The sequence below is a fragment of the Amphibalanus amphitrite genome, unplaced genomic scaffold, assembly GCF_019059575.1.
Source record: "Amphibalanus amphitrite isolate SeventyFive unplaced genomic scaffold, NRLGWU_Aamphi_draft 000431F_arrow, whole genome shotgun sequence".
Taxonomy (NCBI): Eukaryota; Metazoa; Arthropoda; class Thecostraca; order Balanomorpha; family Balanidae; genus Amphibalanus; species Amphibalanus amphitrite.
The window spans coordinates 67,436-87,438 of record NW_024881925.1 but is presented as its reverse complement, the minus strand read 5'-3'; the positions used below and the strand labels follow the sequence as shown (position 1 = coordinate 87,438).

Here is a 20,003-nt window from a genome sequence, read left to right as displayed (position 1 = left end):
GGCCAGCACTAGAAAGGTCGTGCCGCAGTATTTACGGAGGAGCGTGGCATTGAAGAGTTTGGGCTGATCGAGCTTCAGCTCCTCAACGACAGCCTTGAGGACCATGCCTCCGTCGTAGTGGCCACTCTTGTTGCTTGGCGAAGCCAGTATACGGCAGCCTTGAGGACCACGCCTCCGTCGTAGTGACCACTCTTGTTGCTTGGCGAAGCCAGTATACGACAGCTTTGAGGACCACGCCTCCGTCGTAGTGGCCACTCTTGTTGCTCGGCCAAGCCAGTATACGACAGCCTTGAGGACCACGCCTCCGTCGTAGTGGCCACTCTTGTTGTTTGGCGAAGCCAGTATACGACAGCCTTGAGGACCACGCCTCCGTCGTAGTGGCCACTCTTGTTGCTTGGCGAAGCCAGTAGATACTTGTTTCCAGCTGGGATGCACTTTTCACGGATTTGCATCAACCTAGATATAGCCTGCGCCTCAACCTGCGGTAGCTTGAGTATTATTCCTTTGAGAGAGAGAGAGAGAGAGAGAGAGAGAGAGAGAGAGAGAGAGAGAGAGAGAGAGAGAGCCTAGGTTGTTGGTTGGACAGCCTAGGTTGTTGTTTGGACAGCCTAGGTTGTTGGTTAGACAGCCTAGGTTGTTGGTTGGACAGCCTAAGTCGCTGGTTGGGCAGCCTAGGTTGTTGGTTGGGCAGCCTATGTAGTTGCTTGGGTAGCCTAGGCTGCTTGTTGGGCAGCCTAGGTTGTTGATTGGACAGCCTAGGCTGCTGCTTAGACAATGAACAGCCAACTACTCTTTTCCTCTTCACAAACAACTCTATCTTCATTTGTCTCAAAGTCCGTAAAAAAAGAGTCGTCAGCAACTGTTAAAGGAAATAGTTCACTTTTAACATGGGGTTTTGAACTGGAATAGCAGTTTCGTAGCTTGAGCTGAGACTAGCACAAATCAGGAGCTTTTACGGCTCAATGATCACCCTAGACGAAGATATTCCATTACTCGTTCCGAAAAGAGTGCCTTGCAGAGGAATGTGTGCCTTGCACAGGAATGCAGCCACGTCATCGTCAGCCAATCAGCATGCTGCTTACAGCCAATGCAGTATGCGTAGGTTTGAACTACGCGATATGATTGGTCAACACGTAATAAGCTTCCGCGTCAAACATTATTTTACATAGAATATAGTTCGTCCTACATTAAAATATAGAAAATAATTGTTTTTACAAAAAGGTTTTATTTTATTTCATGATCATTTTGAGCATAAAAAATCATTAATCAATAGCAAAATACTAATTGCAGGAAAGTGAACTGTTTCCTTTAACCTATTGAAAAAAAAACAGAAACCGCTTCACAAATCGACCAAAGGGTACCGTTGCGTCTGCTCTTTGGTCCTTGCCGTTGCCCACCTTTACCCAGGCCTAGATCCGCACCTCCAGGTCAGTAATCGTTTTGACGACCTTGTCATTTACGGTACTGTCCCGCTGAAAGTGAGACATCTTTTCTCTCAAGAACCAGTCGAGGCTGTTGGCAGCCTTTCCGTTGCATATGTTAAACACATTAAAGGCGACCCCCCACCGCAGCACAATCTCTTGTTGCCACATATCACTGGGCTCCAACGAAGCCACTCCAACACCCTCCACGGCTAGTACAACGGCCGGTGACTGTGTGGGTCGCCAGCACCTCCTGCCCACAAGCCTTGTGTGGTCAGAGCACACACCGCCAGATGCTGCTCTTCCATAGGTCGGTTAATATTGATGGCCTTGGGCTGGGCCTTTTCAATATAGGTGTGGTTGTCGAGCAGCACCTGAGGGCAGGAAGCATAGGTAAATATTGCATCAGTAGAAATATGTAGAGCTAGAAACATGAACTATGTATGCTCGTCTTGTTTAGCTTTCTTGCAAAATTATACCACCTAGGTACCTATATCACTGCATCATACTCAAATGATGTTTATGATTGTATATGAATCTGAATTTGGTCAGCATGCAGCCCAGGATATAGTATGGCACCTTGTCCAAAATTGTTTGGAGACAATACTGAGTAAAATGTGCTCATCCGCACAGTTTTGATAAATCAACAGCACTTGTTAGCGCTTGAGTAGCGGCAACCCATTAAGCAAAGCCAGGACAAAAGACACAAAAGGTGTTATAGCTGTTCAGGAAATTAGTAATAGCTCAATATTAATAGTAATAGCTCAATAGTAATAGTAACAGCTGGCTCGGAGCTCCTCATTAGCTCACTACTGTTTCATAGCTCCGCCAATGTTTACCGATGGCTCATAGCTCCACGTTAGCTCACTGCTGCGCTGTATCACCAAGGTTGACCGGATCCATGGTGACAGGCTGCTCTTGTATGACAGAAAATAGATGAAGCTGATATGAGATGCGGTGATGACCTGATGGTAATGGTGACCTGATGTCTGAGGAACTGATGTGACCTGACCTAATATGACCTGACCTTGTGTCACACTCTGCGATCGACGCCAGCACCTGATGCTGGTTCGTGTTGTTTGTGTGTGTGTCTGCTGGTGTGTGTTTGTTTCCCGAAGGGGTTTAAGACTCGCCAGTCGCATTGTTCATAGTCCGTGTTTGTTGGCAATGTTTGCTTGGCGGCGACGAACAATACAAACAATGTGTATTGCCGCTTGATATCGATGGCCTGTTTTCAACATTGTGACCGATATATCGTACCAAACTCGATCATGTCTTACACGGTCGTCTATAAACAGCTTGGTTTGCGGTCGCCAAGATGGAAATAGAAGTTGCACAATGCTACATAGTTGAACTGTGGGTTGAATACAAGGTATGCCCTGTGTATTGTACTAATGACGTCGATTGCTCATGCTGTGTACTTACCTATATTTGTATGTTGATGATGTTAATACAATGATTCAGAACATTGGACAACGGCGTCTCTTTCCTTCTGGAATGCTCAGCTTTATTTGGTCAGAGGTGCTGTTCTGTACGGGCCAAATCTTCAGAGGATGACAGAGGTACACTTGAAATAAAGGTTATCAGGAACTTTGATTGTTAAAGCGTACCTAGTTTTTCCGTTCATAGCAATAAAACGAATCGTTATTTAACGTATTAGTAATTGATCTATTAAACTGTGCATATTCTGTAATGCTACTCGTTCATATCACACATTGCCCGTTCGCCAAGTCGTCTCTTTAACTTGAGACTGAAGCAGTCATTCAACAGCCAGGAAATCACACTACCGATCAGGAGTCTGTTTCAGCCTTTAGGCACGGGATACAGGCACCGACATTGGCAATAGATAGTTTTATAATAAAGTCACACACCATGGGCTCCGAGTGATTAAAAACGCTATATTATCCAGGAACACGAGACGGTCAGGAGGACGCCGTTAGAGCATCCGAAGGGCGCCGTGCTCTCGAAAAGACGCCTGTAGAAGACTTGTGGGCGCATTTTCATAATTGTGGAGGCATAATTCAGGATTGAGGGTGCATCTGCTCCCACAAAAAAGATGTAAAATTACACCGCTGATAATAAACACACCAGGCTACTGCACAATGCACCAACAGAGCACCGAACTCACCTCCCCGTGAATATACGTAGGATACGGCGAGCCGAGCATAGCTAGTTGATAAGGGTGATTGTGTCATGCTGAATTTTCTCGGCGTATTCATGCGTACCGCGCGAGGCTGTTTGGACCGACCGCGCAGCAGGTGGTTTAGTTCATGATCTGACCAACGAGGCACCGAGGTACCGTAGCAGCTGACTGTCCATGGTAAGTCACCCTCTGCTGACAGCTGACAGCTGACACAAATAGTAATACGTTTTTGTGCACTTCGCATCCGCCCACGGCCTACTCCCTCCCGTCATGACGCAATTCTCTCCACCAGTGACGTCACTTGGCTCACCCGGCTGCCACCAGGTGGTGGGGATAGTCATCACCCCTAGACCATCTTCACCAACAAAAACACCCTCTGTAACCTCGTCAGTGGCACCCACCCAGCCGTACTTGGAGCTGGGTGGGTGGGAAATTTTTTTGGAGGGGGCTAGAATTGGTGAGGGCGCCAATTTTAGCTCAGGAGGGCGCCAATATCGGGTCAAGAGGGCGCCTATTTCGGCTTAGGAGGACGCTATCAATGCCGAGCAAGGACGACAAAATGTACACTCGTTTTGTACATTTTGTGTACACTCCCTTGTGTACACAAAATGTACTCAAGCGCCATCATCCAGGGCGCCTGCTAGATTTGGGAGGGGCTAAAGCCCAGTGTGCCCCCCCCCCCCTTGGCTGCGCCCCTGCCTGCATACCATTCAGGAAAGTAATCTTGAAAGTAATCTTGCCATTCAGGCGACGACGTCTACTGACATCTAGCGGGCGGAGGTGTAAATACTCTTGGTGAGCGTTGCGGTACAGTATACCATTCAGGCGACGTGTCTACTGCCATCTAGCGGATGGAGGTGTAAATAATCTTGGTGAGCGCCGCGTACGGTATAACAGCATGGTAAAACAACAGCTAAGTAACAGTTAAGTAAAAAGCTGCCGATTGTTTTGGCTTTCCGAACCAAGAAACTACAGCGCCCTTGAACAACAAATTGTTTCAATTGACTACTCGAACAACACATAGCACCTCCTACTACTATGCCCGTTATTTCTGTGAACCCGCCTCGTCTCGCCGGCCGACGTCCACGGAGCCCATAGGAGTACCGGCGGGACGGACGGCCGTCTTGGACGTCAACTACCGCTCATATGGCCGTCAGCTAACGCTCATACCAGGGCGGGACCGAGCCAAGATTACTTTGCTACCTCAGAGCTGTACTGCAGGGACCGAGCTATGTCTCGACGCACACCGGGGTCGAGGGGAAAAACAAAAACAAAATAAGGACTAAATCGCGCAGTGGCACACACTGGCGGATCCAGAAAGGCGCTATTGGACGCTGCAGGGGCATATCCCCACTTCAAATTCCAAAAACGCCTCTATCGCAAAGTGGACAGGGGACATCTAGGGAATGGTTGAAGCCTGGCGCTTGTTAACATTTTAGCACGTTAGGCCCTATCAACACTCAGTGGACATTGAACAATGATACAGATGGATACATATATCCTGCGGATTCATATGCTATCTTTATCATACCTCCAGCCCCATCCACGCAGTGTCTTGGTGATAAAGCTAGCCATCCCTGACCAGACCTGACCACTACCTATGACTAAGGTCAACCGGTGGACTTCTATCAACTAATCATTTTAGAACACTCAAGGCTTGTAATGTTGTGCGGCGATGTAGCCAAAACAATTGTCTGAAGTCAATGGTAGATTTTTCTGTTCACTCCAATATTATGAGCTCGGTATAATCACGACCACAGTCTTACTGAACTGTTCCATTTCCTCGTCAGTGTAAACCACAGCCCATCGTCAGGCCCCAGATCTCTCGTGATATGACCAGTCTGAGTTGGCGGTATGACGACACACAGACTGCAGTGCCGCGGGCGGTATGGCGCCGGCATGGTGCACCGAGACAGGTCACCACGAACGGCCGGACGGTAATGCACCGGCACTGTGCACCACGGCTGTCCAGCCGTATAGACACTGTGTAGGACACACTGTGCTACCACAGCAAATGGTATGTGAACGGAGTTTGAAACAGCCGAGATGTGCTAACACCAAATATATTGAACAGATGAAACTATGAAACATCACCACAACGCTCCATGAGGCATTTGCAGTATGAGCGAACCATTTATCGATAGAGTCCAGTAATATAATGAATAAAACTAATCACAAAATAACTCAATAACGTAGCGCAATGCCATCGAGTTGCGTGCGTGCGATTAAATCCAAAAAATCCCTAATCAACGATCACAGCCTACAGTGACATTGTCATAATAAGTTGATCCAGAGGCAGTTACATGCATTATAAAATCACAACAAATTCGTAACAACCATCCCGCCTTTACAGCTACACACACATCAGCTGGTCACCGTGCACCTCTCACTGTGTTTCCTCAGTTCACTGGGCGCCACAAATCCCTTACCACACCGCTCACACCTGTGTCGGTAGTCGTGTGTGTGCCGGGCGGTGACGTGGCTCCTCATGGACGACTGCTGCGCGAACCGTGCCGGGCAGAAGGAGCACCCGTACGGCCGCTCCCCCGTGTGAGTCCGCATGTGTCTGGTGAGTTCCCTCCGTGTAACGAACCGGGCCGAGCACACCTGGCACCGGTGCGGCTTCACACCGCTGTGAGACCGCATATGTGTGGTGTAGTAGGACGGATCGTCAAACACAGCCCCACACTGCTCACACTGACGCACCTTCTCCCCGGTGTGGATCCGTCTGTGCCTCGTTAGGGCACCGTTCTGTGTGAACGCCTTCCCACAGACGTCACACGCGTACGGTCTCTGGCCGGTGTGTGTACGGCGGTGAGTGGTCAGACTACTGAGCACATTAAACGTCTTGCCGCACTCGTCACAGCGGTGGGGCCGCTCTCCCGTGTGGGTGAGGCGATGACGACCTAAGTTAAACACATTGTTCGTCGAGTACTCGCACCACTCACACTTGTGCCGTCCGTTCCTGCCAATGTGACCGTGCCATTTCTTCACATGCCTGTCCAGCCGCTCCTGTCCCAGACAGGCGTAGTCGCAGTGGACGCAGCGGACCGTGGAGCCACCTGGCGAATGACGCTGATTACCATATACCAACATACATGGATGTGCGTGATATCAAAATGTGACTTTATGTGCATTTTGTTGAAGCTCATAGTTGCGCTTGTCTACTTATCTATGTATTAGATGAGACGGCCAGTAACATAGATGTCACTCTAGTCAGTCTGCCTTTGGGGATGGTAGTCACTCAGTTATGCCTCGCAGAAATATGACGTTTTTCAAGTGTTTTACTGATTGGCCAACTGCTAAGCATTTTGTAATATATCTATTCTATCGAAAATTCGGTCGTTCACCTGACACGAAGGCTGCTGGCGGCGGGGCGGCGGCCGGAGCCTTCCTGAACGTCTGCACGTTGATGTTGAGCTCCCGGGCGTAGGCGTCTCCGTAGTAGACCAGCAGCTCGGAGCCCTTCGCAATCGGCTTGTACGTCCTGTGGCCATGACGAAAGGTGCAGCTATTAGTCAGAAAAAGAAAATGACGAGCGAGCATTGAATTTTGAATCTTGTGCACACCCACGCTAACAATCACGTACCGAATAAAGTCACCTGCCAAAAAGGGTCACAGTGCAATAAAATTGGCACAACACGAATCCGAATGACCACAATGGAAAGAGCAGTACATTTCAGCTGCTGTTATTGTTACCGAGTAATGTTCCAATAATTCAACAGTTGTTTCTGACTGCAAAGACCCAGCATCCAATGAACAATGAGGCCGATAACTATATAGCTGAAAGAACAGCTACCGTGAGAAGCAGTGAACACTGAACAAGTTTCTATAGGGCAAGGTCTGTGCTAGACACGTTCACCCGGTTACCTGTAGTACATCTGGCCCTTGTACTGGAAGGCGATCAGGTTCTGCTCCTGCTCGAAGCGGGCACAGTTGACCAGCCGCAGCCAGTTGCTGGAGCTCGAGTCGCCGGCGTTCACGTAGTGGTGCACGCGGCGACACTTTTTGATCTGCAAAATCGTTAGTGTGCATCAGTCAATACTCAATGGCCGTTTAGCGTTTAATTACGTACTTACAACACAAGAAGTTAAGAGTCACTAGTTATCGAGGGTGTCAGCATCACAGAGATGTTGAAGACTGCACATCTCATCTACGACAGCAATGTCAATCGGACACCGGCTTTTCTAACATCAAACCAGTAATACGACGTGGGGATCTGGTGTTTCATTTTGTTCTGTTCATGAACCACACCTAAGCAAAGATCTAAACTGGCTAAAAATTGATTTTTTCTCAATTTCCCTGACTGGTTTAGTTTTTGTTGTTTCCCGATAAGCGCGATCGATATTTAGTTTCCAAAATACATCCCACGCAGACCCGCCCCAGACCCGCGGCTGGCTCTCACCTCCCAGCTGTAGCCCGAGTCGGTGGCCTGGCGTCGGTCGGCGGTGACGATTCCCTCGTAGGGACCGAACCTCAGCCGCGCCGGCAGGTCCTTCTCCGTCCAAATGCCTGTGTGGGCCGTGGGAATACAGGGGTAACGTTGGTGAACTGTCATAGACTAAACACAGCTGCAGCTCAGTCTGGTGAGGGCCGAATGAAAGCAGTCAGAACGTCATAAGAATACACGACACAACAGGAATTCAATACGGTGGTATGGAATTGACTGAGAAACTAAGGAAACTGCATAACAGCGACTTATTGACGCTCCATTAGAGCAATATGTATCAAAATAGCCGTAAAATATCGTAGGGCAATAAATCAGGGCCTCTAAATGCGCAGTTTAAATAATGAGGATGTTACCGGTGTTGGCTCCGGGGATTTTGGACCGGCCCGGGTTGAGGAACTCGGGACGGGTCTTGATGTCTCTCTCAGGATCGCCAGTGTCGAACGGGACCTGTGCGGTCACGCGTGTAAATTTGCGGTGATCACAATAACCAAGTAACCGCAAAAATTACTCAAATGATTGCTAGAAGACCAAAAACGAACACTTTTCAACTGAAATCCTTTAACGGCCATAGTAGCATGACAAAGAGAGTAACAACCACTCCAACCACTTTTACGGCGAGATGATATAAAATAATGACAACGGTAGCTCGAGCTGTAGCTTACTTAAAAACACATCGCATGGTTTATGAAGTGATCGGGAGTTCAAAGCTACACAAACAATGCCATCAGACGTACAAACGGAGCGAGGGCAATTAGCGGTCCCCTCCCGAGTTCCGTACCTTGGTGTCGGGTACGACCTCCAGCGGACCGTGCACAGGACAATCGCCCTCCCACTCTCGGTCACACTCGTCACAGACTGGAACAACACGAAAAAGAGGTTATCTCTATCTGTAAAAAGACTGAAGACTCGGAAAACAAGAACACGCATTGCGGCCGATACGACCGTATAATACACAGCAGAATGTGGAGACTGACAGGTTGAGTGTTGTTTGTTTATGAGACGGTAGCTGGTTACTCACAGATGTAGTCGTCGTCGTCCAGATCCTCCTCCTCCCGGTAGTTGACTGTGTTCCGGCGGCGTTTGAACACCTCCCGCTCGGGAGGCTCTGTGGAATTTGACATTACATCACGTCATGCCCGCACACTCAATGTAACATACATAGCCACCAGAGCACCAGCTGAAATAACATCCAGTTGCTTTCGCGTAAAGTAGCGGGCAAAGCATTTGGTCTCACGATAAACGCCAAAAACCGATCGTGACCGTAAAGTAGTGTCTAGGACATGCTATTCATGCCAATGGCAATGGCGATGACAATCCTTACCTTCTCCCAAGTCCTTGAACTCGGCGATGATGTGGTTCCACAGAAGTTCGGCTTTCGTGTCCACAGCGTGCCGGGCCCTGAAAGACGCGTCAAACTATACATAAAATGGCATTGGATGTTCATTTATTTGGCGATAAAAAGATTCTTGAATCTTGCCTTGCAGAAGGTGTGCGAAAAGTAAATAGGCCGCCAAACAAACAGTACATATCCGACCATCAACAATACGCTAAAATGCAAACCTGAAGTGCCAGTCGCTGTAATTACGGCAAAATATTGCTAGTTTTATAGGTATCGCTAGATATATATAGGTACGTACATATCTGGAAATTTTCACAATAACACTCGCTGTCATTACCGTAAACGGGGGTGACTTTGCCATGCTGGGTGACTTTGCCATGCTTCTCAAAAATTGTTTTAGGGTGATCTCCAGTGATATTTTACGAATAATGTAATACTTTTGTATGCACAAATGAAAGATAATTGATGGGCCTTCCAACATAACCAACACTGAGAGATAAGTTACCACTAAATACCGAACTGGGCTCCATTTTATTGGAGTAATTGAAATGGTCAAATTTGAAGAGGTCCGAACTTTTTATTATCTAACCATGTTCTAGACCCACTGCGATGCTGAAACTTGGTATGGTTGATCATGACAAGGCTGTTAAGTTAGCATATCCAACAAAACTGGCATTTGTCACTTCATTTAGCTAAAATTTTTGGTGACGATTCTTCCAAGTAAATTGCAGGCCACATAGGGTGACTTTGCCACCATGTTATCAATGCAAAAATGAGATACATATCCGATGCAATTCAAAATAAGTTTTAAATGTCATCATTTTGATCTCCAAACTGGTTTTTTTAAATGTTAAAGTTTTTATGTTGAAAATTAACACAGGAATGCACAGTGGGAGTATAAAAAGGCAAATGTTACCAAAATAAAAAATGGATGAAGCTGGGCCCAACTTTTTAGCAAAGCCATGATCATCTACAACTCCGAGTTTGCCAATTAGACTGGCTGAAGAAATCGGTATCATTTTATAGATCAAAACGCTGATAATAAGGGTGTCGGTAAGTTCCCGCAAGAACGTCCTCTTTCTGTTCCTCTCAATGCCGCTGGAAAAAAGCGGCAAGGTCCTAGAGTACCGATACAATAATATCTTTGCTTATTTATCTATTCTGAACCATTTTCAGTTTCTATTTACGATCAAATCTCAGTTATTTTCAACAAATATAATGTACAGGGTGACACAAAAAAACGGTCATCACCAAATTTCGAATAACTTCGGAAGTTTTATTCAGATCATCACCAAACTTCGGCCAGTTAAGGTCACACCTATGTAGCAGACATCCACCAAGTTTCAAGTCTTCACTACGAATACTTTTAGTACAGTGTGTGTTTTACTGACGCTCCACAATGTGCTCCAGGTGAGCGCCACGGCGCTGCAGGGCGTAGGCACACTTGCATCCGGCGGGCAAAGTTGTCGATAACCCGATGGCTGTGCACTTTACAGAGTGCAATGGCCTCTGGAGACAGTGCTCAGGGGGTGTGCTACCCCTGAAACGTTATTCTTATCGGGTTATCGACAACTTTGCCCGCCGGATGCAGGTGTGCCTACGCCCTGCAGCGCCGGGGCGCTCACCTGGAGCACATTGTGGGGCGTCCGTAAAACACACACTGTACTAAAAGTATTCGTAGTGAAGACTTGAAACTTGGTGGATGTCTGCTAACATAGGTGTGACCTAAAGTGGCCGAAGTTTGGTGATGATCTGAATAAAACTTCCGAAGTTATTCGAATTTTGGTGATGACCGTTTTTTTTGTGTCACCCTGTATTATAAAAAGTAAGGTTTCTCTCCTTTTTTGTACATCGTTTAAGAGCAAAAAATATAGAATTGCTTTATTTTTTCCTATTCAACAATTAAGGATGGTTGTCTTTTCCCATACAATGGAACAAAAATGCTTGGAAAGTATTTGTTAGCGTTAAAAAAAAACATTATTTGGCATAGTGGCAAAGTGACCCCTTTTTCAGTTTAACTTTGCCACGCCCACGACTCATTTTCCTTAAAAATTTATATTTTTAGGCAAGATATAAATACGATAATAGCAAAACCCAAAGAGCTAATCTTCATCCGTGTTTTGAACATAGAGTCATCCCAATAAGCTAACAAGCTTTTAAAGAATACAGTCGTCTAAAGTTAAAAACATGGCAAAGTCACCCCCGTTTACGGTAGGTACTTACTTGAACTGATCCTCGAGCGTAAAGCCGATGAAATCGTATGGCGGCGACGGTGACCTGTGCGGAGACCGGTCCGCCTCCTTTGCTGCCTCCTCTGTGGTGACCCGCCGCCGCTCCTGCGACTGGACGTCACCGGACACGGCCGAGGAAGCAGCGGGCGCCGTCTGAAATATAGTGACAGGTGATGATAAGATACTCCAAGAAAGCCAAGCGATGACCTTCCAGCCTCGGGTATATTATTGAACGAGAAAAGACTTGATAACCAGGGCTGCGGAGTCGGAGTCGGAGTCGGTCGGAGTCGATCGTTCTGCCCGGAGTCGGAGTCGGAGTTGGAGTCGCCAAAAGCTTACCGACTCCGACTCCGGAGTCGGAGTTAACGCTGCATGGCTCAGCGTCATGCACTGCACATGTTTAATTGACGACACTGCGCTCGAAATTAGATTTTGTCGAAGAAAGGTCATTTTGCTGTTTTGGACGAACGTTTTCAGCGAAGGAAGCAGAAGACGGTGAATTCCCCAGAACCTGCTTTTTAATTCTGCATATTATTTTTAATGCAAATTTGCAACGCAACGCCTTGGAAAGCACAAGAGATCGTTTCAGGCAAGATAAAAACATCTCCATTATGAACTTCAATATCATGATAGGTATGTATTTTAACCCGCGCCCTGCTAGGCTATTCAGCCATACGCGCCCTGCGGGGGGGGGGGGCAGATTCTGCCCCCCAGTCTAACTTCCGAACCGATGGTCGTAGAAAGACGGATAAAACGGCAATCGAAAGCTCTCAACAAGGCGGATCTTAAGAGCCCATTTTTTGCTGAAATAGGTCAGAGGTCAGGTCAAGGTCAGGTCAAGGGTACAAAATGCAAGTTTCGACAGCATCGGCCTTGCACCGTAGTTGCCGAATAAGGGACTGAGACTGATTGCCCAAAACATGTTCTTAGGCTACCAAGACAATATTCGTTGCATACAATATCATGCAAAGGTCAAGCTCAAGGTCAGGTCAGGTCACCAAAAACGAAATATAGAAAAGGGCGAGTGCGACACATGTTTTATGGGTCATTTAATTCATAGAATTCAATAGGCACAGTCAATAAGTGAAATGGACCACATCTGGATGAATTTCAGGTCGAGGTCAGGTCAAGGTCAGGCCAAGTGAGGTCAAATTTTAAAGTTGGTTGTTAAGGCCTAAAAAGGTGTCTATCTGATGCAGTTTTTCACGGCGAATCGAATGATGCTATTGTTGTTTCCGTACGAGGTCTAGAACTTCCAAAAAAAATCTTTTTTTTTCAAAAAAAAAAATTCTGTCGTGACGTCATAAAATGTTGAATAACTTCCACATTTTTGAACCGATTCTTCTAAAAATTGGTAGGTATGTAGGTGCACATAGACCACTTCTCTGACATATATTCCGGTTTTTTCGATACACTCAAAATTTTGGATTTTATAACTATTTTCCCAAAAAAGTCAGTTAAAAAAATTACGTCAAAATCCAAAATAAATGAGATTGCCATTTGATAGACAAAGTAGAATCACGTATAACCTTTTTTGTTACGTCTTCATTCCTTTACAAATGAAGATGTTAGCGGCGTTTGGAATTTTGCCGTTTTTGAGGCGAAAATGACGGACATGACGTCACTAAAACGTCATTTTCTCAAAAAATTTTCCAACTGACTTCGCTCAAATTTTCAGGAAACGTCTTAAATTGATGTTGGATAAGGTACTGAAAATTGACGTCGCTGGCGTAACGCGCTTAGAAGTTATTTCTGCCCCCCCCCCCCCCCACAGCGGGGCGCGGGTTAATAGAACCGTCCGGAGTCGGCGTCAGAGTTGGAGTCGGAGTCGGAGTCACCTTAAAATCCATCGACTCCGCAGCCCTGTTGATAACTAGCAAGCAGGGGTGTAAATTACTACCTAATTAAATACTACCAAGTAATTACTTCCTTGTCCTACAATAAACACAACTCTAAAATGCAAAATGCTGTGTAAAATGTAAACATGTAAAATGCTTTTCTACCTCTCTGGAGTAAAATGTTACATGTCCCGTGTTTTGCAGAGAAGATAGCCACCACCAGTCCAACAGTTTCCCACCAACCTCAGCCGATGTCACCGTCGCCGTCCTCTTCACCGGCGGCTGGAACCTGCTCTTGGCGGCGCCACGTCGCACGGTGGAACGCGACCGCCGCTGGGCCGGCCGGACGCATCGCGACGGACTCCAGTCATCGTCGCCGTCATCGGCTGACTTCGCTGGTCGAGAACGCTTCGGTCGGGCCGGCCGGGGCGGCGGCGGCGGCGGCGGTGCGCGCATGAACGATGGCGGCTGGCCCGCGATGCCTGTGTGGGGACCGACACAAGCACTCAGCCGACAATGGAACACTTAACTGCTTCTCCTGAATTTCTGGCGGAGCCGTCAACCATTCTCAAATGGAGGGCTGGGGCCGTGCTCTAACCAAATGACAGCAGTATTCGTGTGTATAGGCGTGGGGGGAATTGCAGGGCTCGCTAACACCTTTACGGCGTGGCGGACATAGTGCATACTGCATATCTTCCTTTCTCATAGCTACGACTGCCGTACCGTTCCAGCGGCAACGCCGATGAACAGTTTGGCTAATCGTACACAAAACGGGGCTTAATGGGCATCAGCTCCTAGGCACGCCTATCTTGGTGGTGTAACTATGCGTAGCCAAACGCCGAATCAGATCACCACGGTGGTCAAATACTAAATAGAGCCGGGAAATCAAACCAAATCCTGTTACACAGCCAGTCCCGGGCCGACACAACAGCAAACTCTCATACCTGAGATCTGCATAAATTAGACGATTATAATCTTACCCTCGCTTTAGATGTTTTCACAGCCGCTGACGCATAGGATCGATTGGCCGCCGGCACCCAAGCTCACTTAAAGCAATTTAACCCTTGCCCAATTGGGGGGGGGGGGGTCAAACGGACCCCCTCTCGGTTTTCGCGAACAACTCGCGTAAAAACGGCCGATCACGACACAACTTCTAGTACCCTCGCGTTCAACAATTTCACACCTACCCTGACAATTTCATGACCCTGACCCAAATGACCTTTGACCTACTTTTCGAGACCATGTTTGGCCGGAATCGCGATTCGGTGTATGTGGGCTGGCATTAGCCGAGCGTTTGCAGTCTTTTCGTGGTTTTAAGCATTCAAACATGTGATATGATGCTGCTCCCATGCATTAGGGTGGGTGTCAAGGTCACCTGAAGGTCAGGTCAGGTCATTGACCTTTGATGACCAAGGTCCACTTTTTCGAGTTTTACATGTTTTTAGGCTAGATTTGGGAGCTGAATTCGAATTCAACCATTTGAACTATATGAAGTACTTTGGTGCCTTCATAATATATTATGAAGCTGTCTGAGGCGGCTGACACCTACTACGAATACCCGGCAGGACCCCTCCTAGTTGAACTGACCTGACCCGACTTGGCCTAAATGCACGAAGACATCATCTGTGATCAAAACAAACATGACATTCGTGATTAGCACCCCGAAAAAACCCTTAGCAGCCACACTTTACGACGCTTTAACAGGTCCCGATTTTCCATGCTGTTGGGTCACTTCGTTAATGTTCAATTCAAATGGTTGCTTAATTCAAATTCAGCTCCTAAAACTAGCTTAGAAACATGTCAAACTGGAAAAAAGAACCGAGGTAATCAAAGATCAGTGACCTGACCTGACCTTCAGGTGACCTTGACACCCACATTAATGCATGTCACAGCATCATATCACATGTCTGAACGCTTGAAACCACGAAAAGACTGCAAAAGCGCGGCTAATGCGAATCGACATCCACCGAATCGCGATTCCAGCCAAACATGGTCTCGAAAAATAGGTCATAGGTCAAAGGTCATTAGGGTGGTCAGCCGGGTCACAACATTTAAAGGGTAAGTGCAAAATTGATTAACGCGAGGGTATTGAAAGTTTCATGGCAATCGGCCGCTTTTTACATGAGTTATCCGCGCAAACCAGGGGGGGGGGGGAGAGGGTTCGTTCGACCTCCCCCCCCCTATATATGGGCGAGGATAAACTTAGGTTCTCCAAATAGCCGTTCCGTATGGATTACACTTTAAAGCAGCTCCATCCTCCCGCTAGAGATACAAACTACCGAATAATGCACGTTTAATTCATACCATAATTTAATTCATGCTGAATACCGGCAACATGTTTACAGCTTGCTTTTCCGTAATCCTAGCACACCTTTTCCGTGGATTAACCCTCGCCCGTATTGGTGTTTTTCCAGCCGTGAACGTAACGTATAAGGGGGGGGGGGCCGTTGGACCCTACTTGCCGTTTCGCCCCTGATCGAGCTAGAGCTTCGCGGTAAAAACGAGCATGTAGTTGACACCCACCCTAATGCATGGGGCCGGGGCAACATCATATCCCATGTTCATGTTTGAACGCTTGAAACCACGAAAAGACTGCAAACGCGCGGCTAATGCGGCGTATGTCGGCCCGACATACGCCAAATCACGATTCCGGACAAACATGGTCTCGAAAAGTAGGTCACAGGTCAAAGGTCATTTGGGTCAGGGTCATGAAACTTTAAGGGTAGGTGTAAAATTGATTAACGCGAGGGTACTGAAAGTTTCGTCGCGGTCAGCCGCTTTTTACGCGAGTTATTCGCGAAAAACCGAGAGGGGGTCCGTTCGACCCTCGTTCGACCCCTCCCTAAGTACTGATACGGGCGAGGGTTAACGACACCTCTATACTGATACCTTTAAAGATTCCTCGTTGATGGAGCTACACAGTACACATTACTCGGCCAGAAACTGACGGGCTGTTTGCCATTGGTTTTGTTTTGTAGGGTTAAGGTTCGACGAGACATTCATTAACCCTATCAGTGGCAGGGGGGGGGGGGGTTGTTTTTATCCACCCCTCAGGTTTTTCGGGAATAACTCCGAAACCGCTGAAGCTACGATGCTGAAATTTTCTGACTTTTCCTAAAACTAAATTGGGCACATTCCTGGAAAATTTCAAGTTCATAACTTTACCAGGGGCGGCTCCAGAGCACTGTGAATTGGGGAGTCCTATTCCGTGAAGCGAGTCATTTGGGCGAAGATCACGATGCTGATGTATTATCACTGTATGCACCAGTTTTACGAACAGTGAATGAAAGGTATCATGTGATAACATACACAAAGTTATTGTGCATCCTCTTTTGACACGTTTTTGCTATAATAGGCGGATCCAGGCGTCCAAAAAGGGGGGTTATGTTTTACCTCCCAACATAGGTGCCCTGACACCGCCTATGCATGACCAATACAATTGTAGTCGTTCTCTCATAAGAAAATTGTAACATAACAAGACCATTACCACCCTTTCCAGAAACAGTACCAACAAAAACCTTATTTACTATACTTTTTGTGTACCCCCAATCTCAATGATCTGTATCCGCCTATGATTTTTGAAAATGCATATTTTTAGGATCCATGTGAATTCCTGGTTCATTCTCTATCGATCGGCAAAAGTTGCGTTAAGATTGGTTCAGAAAACTGGCCGTGATAAACAGTCTAAAATGTATCTGCAATTTGCCCGTTTTTACCCCCCCCCCCTCTACCCCCCTATTGGCATTTTCTTAATTTTTTTTTTTTTTTAGAAATGTAGATCACGTTGAGCGAAATCGAATGCCGTTTGAATTTTGAAAATCGGCCCGTTAGATCTCGAGGTATCAAGGGGGGGGGGGTCGTAAACAGCCCCCCCTGCCACTAATAGGGGTAGCCAGGAGCCTGCCACTAATAGGGTTAAGGCTGCGCGTATACAGCATACGCAGCCTTCATTAACCCGGGCCCGGCTGGGGGTCCTGGATTTCCACGCCCTGGGCCTCGTTTCATAAAGCGAGTCCGTAACTTACGCCGGTTTTTGGGCTTGTATTGCAAGTGCATGTGAAGTGATAAATTTATTTCCCCTTTTCCCTTCTGTTCTTGCTTGCAAGATAAATAAACTCAACGATTCAAATTATCGTCATCGCTTCACATGCACTTGCAATACAAGACCAAAAACCGGCGTAAGTTACGGACTCGCTTTATGAAACGAGGCCCTGCTGGGGGGGGGGGGTTGAACACCCCCCCCCCCTCTAACTCGGCTCCTGGGCCACGTAGCGATACGCGAAAAGCGGCGTTCGAAAGAGCGCCAAAGATAATGACGAAATCACTTCGGTTACTTTTTTGGTCAGGTCAAATGTCAGGTCACCAGAGGTCATTGAAGGCAAAATTTCGCCGATTTTCAGGTCGAATGTCGACAATTTCCAGGAAGCCAACGCATAACTCGGGAACCAATAGAGCTAAAGCGCCGCAGAAAAGCGCATTCGATAGCCCTATTAACCCGCGAGTTGCTGGGGGGGGGGGGGGCGTTAAACGCCCCCACTTTTTTCGCCGGGCCATAGCATAATAACTATTAACTAACTAATAACTCGCGTAAAAAGCGGCCGATCGCGACGAAACCTTCAGTACCCTCGCGTTAATCAATTTTACACCTACCCTGAAAATTTCATGACCCTGACCCCAATGACCTTTGACCTGTGACCTACTTTTCAAGACCATGTTTGGCCGGATCCCGATTCGGCGTATGTCGGCTCGCATTAGCCGCGCGCTTGCAGTCTTTTCGTGGTTTCAAGCGTTCAAACATGTGATATGATGTTGCCCCCATGCATAAGGGTGGGTGTCAAGGTCACCTGAAGGTCAGGTCAGGTCATTGACCTTCGATGACCTCGGTTCACTTTTTCGAGTTTTACATGTTTCTAGGCCAGTTTTTGGAGCTGAATTCGAATTTAGCAACCATATGAACATTTACGAAGTAGTTTTGGTGCCTTCGTAACATGCTACGAAGCTGTCAGAGGCGGTTGACACCTACTAGGAATACCCATGGCAGGACCCCTACTGGTTGACCTGACCTGACCTGACCCGACCTGGACTAAATGCATGAAGACATCATCTGTGATCAAAACTAACATGATATTCGTGATCAGCACCCCGAAGCCGTTAGGCGGCACGGGCGGACATCGATAGCAGCGCCTCTATCGGTCAATAGGGAAAGCTGGGCTGTAGGCGACGAAATACCGGCTGAGTTGTCACACGTTGAATAGGTTTATAGCCATCCGTCTTGTGAAAAAGTTGAACTTTTGCCTTTAATATTTCTACAGGCAATTTTAGAAGTGTCTTCACATAGATTACAACACCGTTTAGATTATTGTATTCACTTCAAGCCTTCCCTATTGTTCTTGATGATGCGGGAACTATTTTTATTAGTATTTCTAGCTTAATAAAATAATATATTGTGCAAACGATGAAAAAAGCATAGACGGAAGATTTTAAATGCAATTTTCATTAGCAATTAATGGTAGGTAAATTATCTACAGATCAAGGAAAAGATGCATGCTAACTGATAATTTGAAGTTCTTGGGACCAGTTGTTTTCTTCTTTTCTTACGTCGCCCCAATGGCCGCGAATACACTTGTGATAACGCCTATCCGGAACCCCATAGCAGCCACACTTTACGACGTTCTAACAGGTCCCGATTTTCCCGACTTTTGGGTCATTGACCTGACCTGCAAGGTCAACCAATGACCTAGGACCTTAAAATTAGGTATCATCGGCTTCCTCTCGTCACGGGCAGCACGCTCGTTTTTTCCGCGAAGCTCTAGCTCAATCAGGGGCGAAACGGTAAGGGGGGGGGGTCCGTTTCCCCCCCCCCTTATACGTTCGCGGCTGGAAAAACACCAATACCAATACGGGCGAGGGTTAAACATATAAAAACGTAAAAAATGGGTAGCTCTGACTCACCGAGTTCAGATAACTTGTCATAGTTGGACTTCATGTTACAATAAACTTGCTTCTCGAGATCACTTAGGGCTTCCCAGGCGTCCTCGGCAAAAAACTGTCGTATGTTTCTAAACTTTGCATCTTCGACTTCCATCTTACGATATAATCAACGGTCGCAGCAGCAAGCAAGGGCAAAAACAACACAATCGCGATATTATAGGAGCTTAAATATCAATCTGTTGCTTTCCAATATAGATCCAAGCGATCTAATTTAATTATACCCTATGTTTCAAAAGCCTCTTCTTGGCTTCCTGCCCAAAGCCATATATTTCCATTTGCTGCCAGTTGCCACTTCCTCCTTCTTGTTTGTTGCTGTTTACATTCGGGTGGGACTAAATGCTTACTTCGAAATCTAAGCTACGTTGCGGCATTGGCGGTTATGTGCGGCGTGTATGCCGCATGATTAGTAAGAGGCGACCACTAAATTAAAGACTCAAACGCTCCGACCGGTTCTCAATGAATAACACTGCATACCAAAAATGCCAACCGCTCTCGTCATAAGATATTCAGCTTTAAATAACTAGGTTATCTACATCATCATTTTGAACCAAATTAACCCGCGCCCTGCTGGGGGGGGGGTGTTTGAACAC

The 20,003-nt window shown here is 46.9% G+C and overlaps 1 protein-coding gene across 1 annotated transcript; it reads right to left on the bottom strand.

Annotated features, from left to right (window-relative positions):
- Nucleotides 1-5,614: 5,614 nt before the first annotated feature.
- On the bottom strand, nucleotides 5,615-19,735 carry LOC122391308 (histone-lysine N-methyltransferase PRDM9-like). The gene is made up of 11 exons (XM_043385106.1): nucleotides 19,375-19,735; nucleotides 13,666-13,904; nucleotides 11,577-11,737; nucleotides 9,336-9,412; nucleotides 9,033-9,119; nucleotides 8,793-8,869; nucleotides 8,368-8,461; nucleotides 7,970-8,076; nucleotides 7,435-7,577; nucleotides 6,915-7,051; nucleotides 5,615-6,626 (listed from the first exon to the last, which is right to left on the bottom strand). Exons 1-11 carry the CDS (start codon nucleotides 19,505-19,507, stop codon nucleotides 5,929-5,931), a joined length of 1,953 nt encoding a protein of 650 aa, XP_043241041.1. The 5' UTR covers nucleotides 19,508-19,735; the 3' UTR covers nucleotides 5,615-5,928.
- Nucleotides 19,736-20,003: the final 268 nt, after the last annotated feature.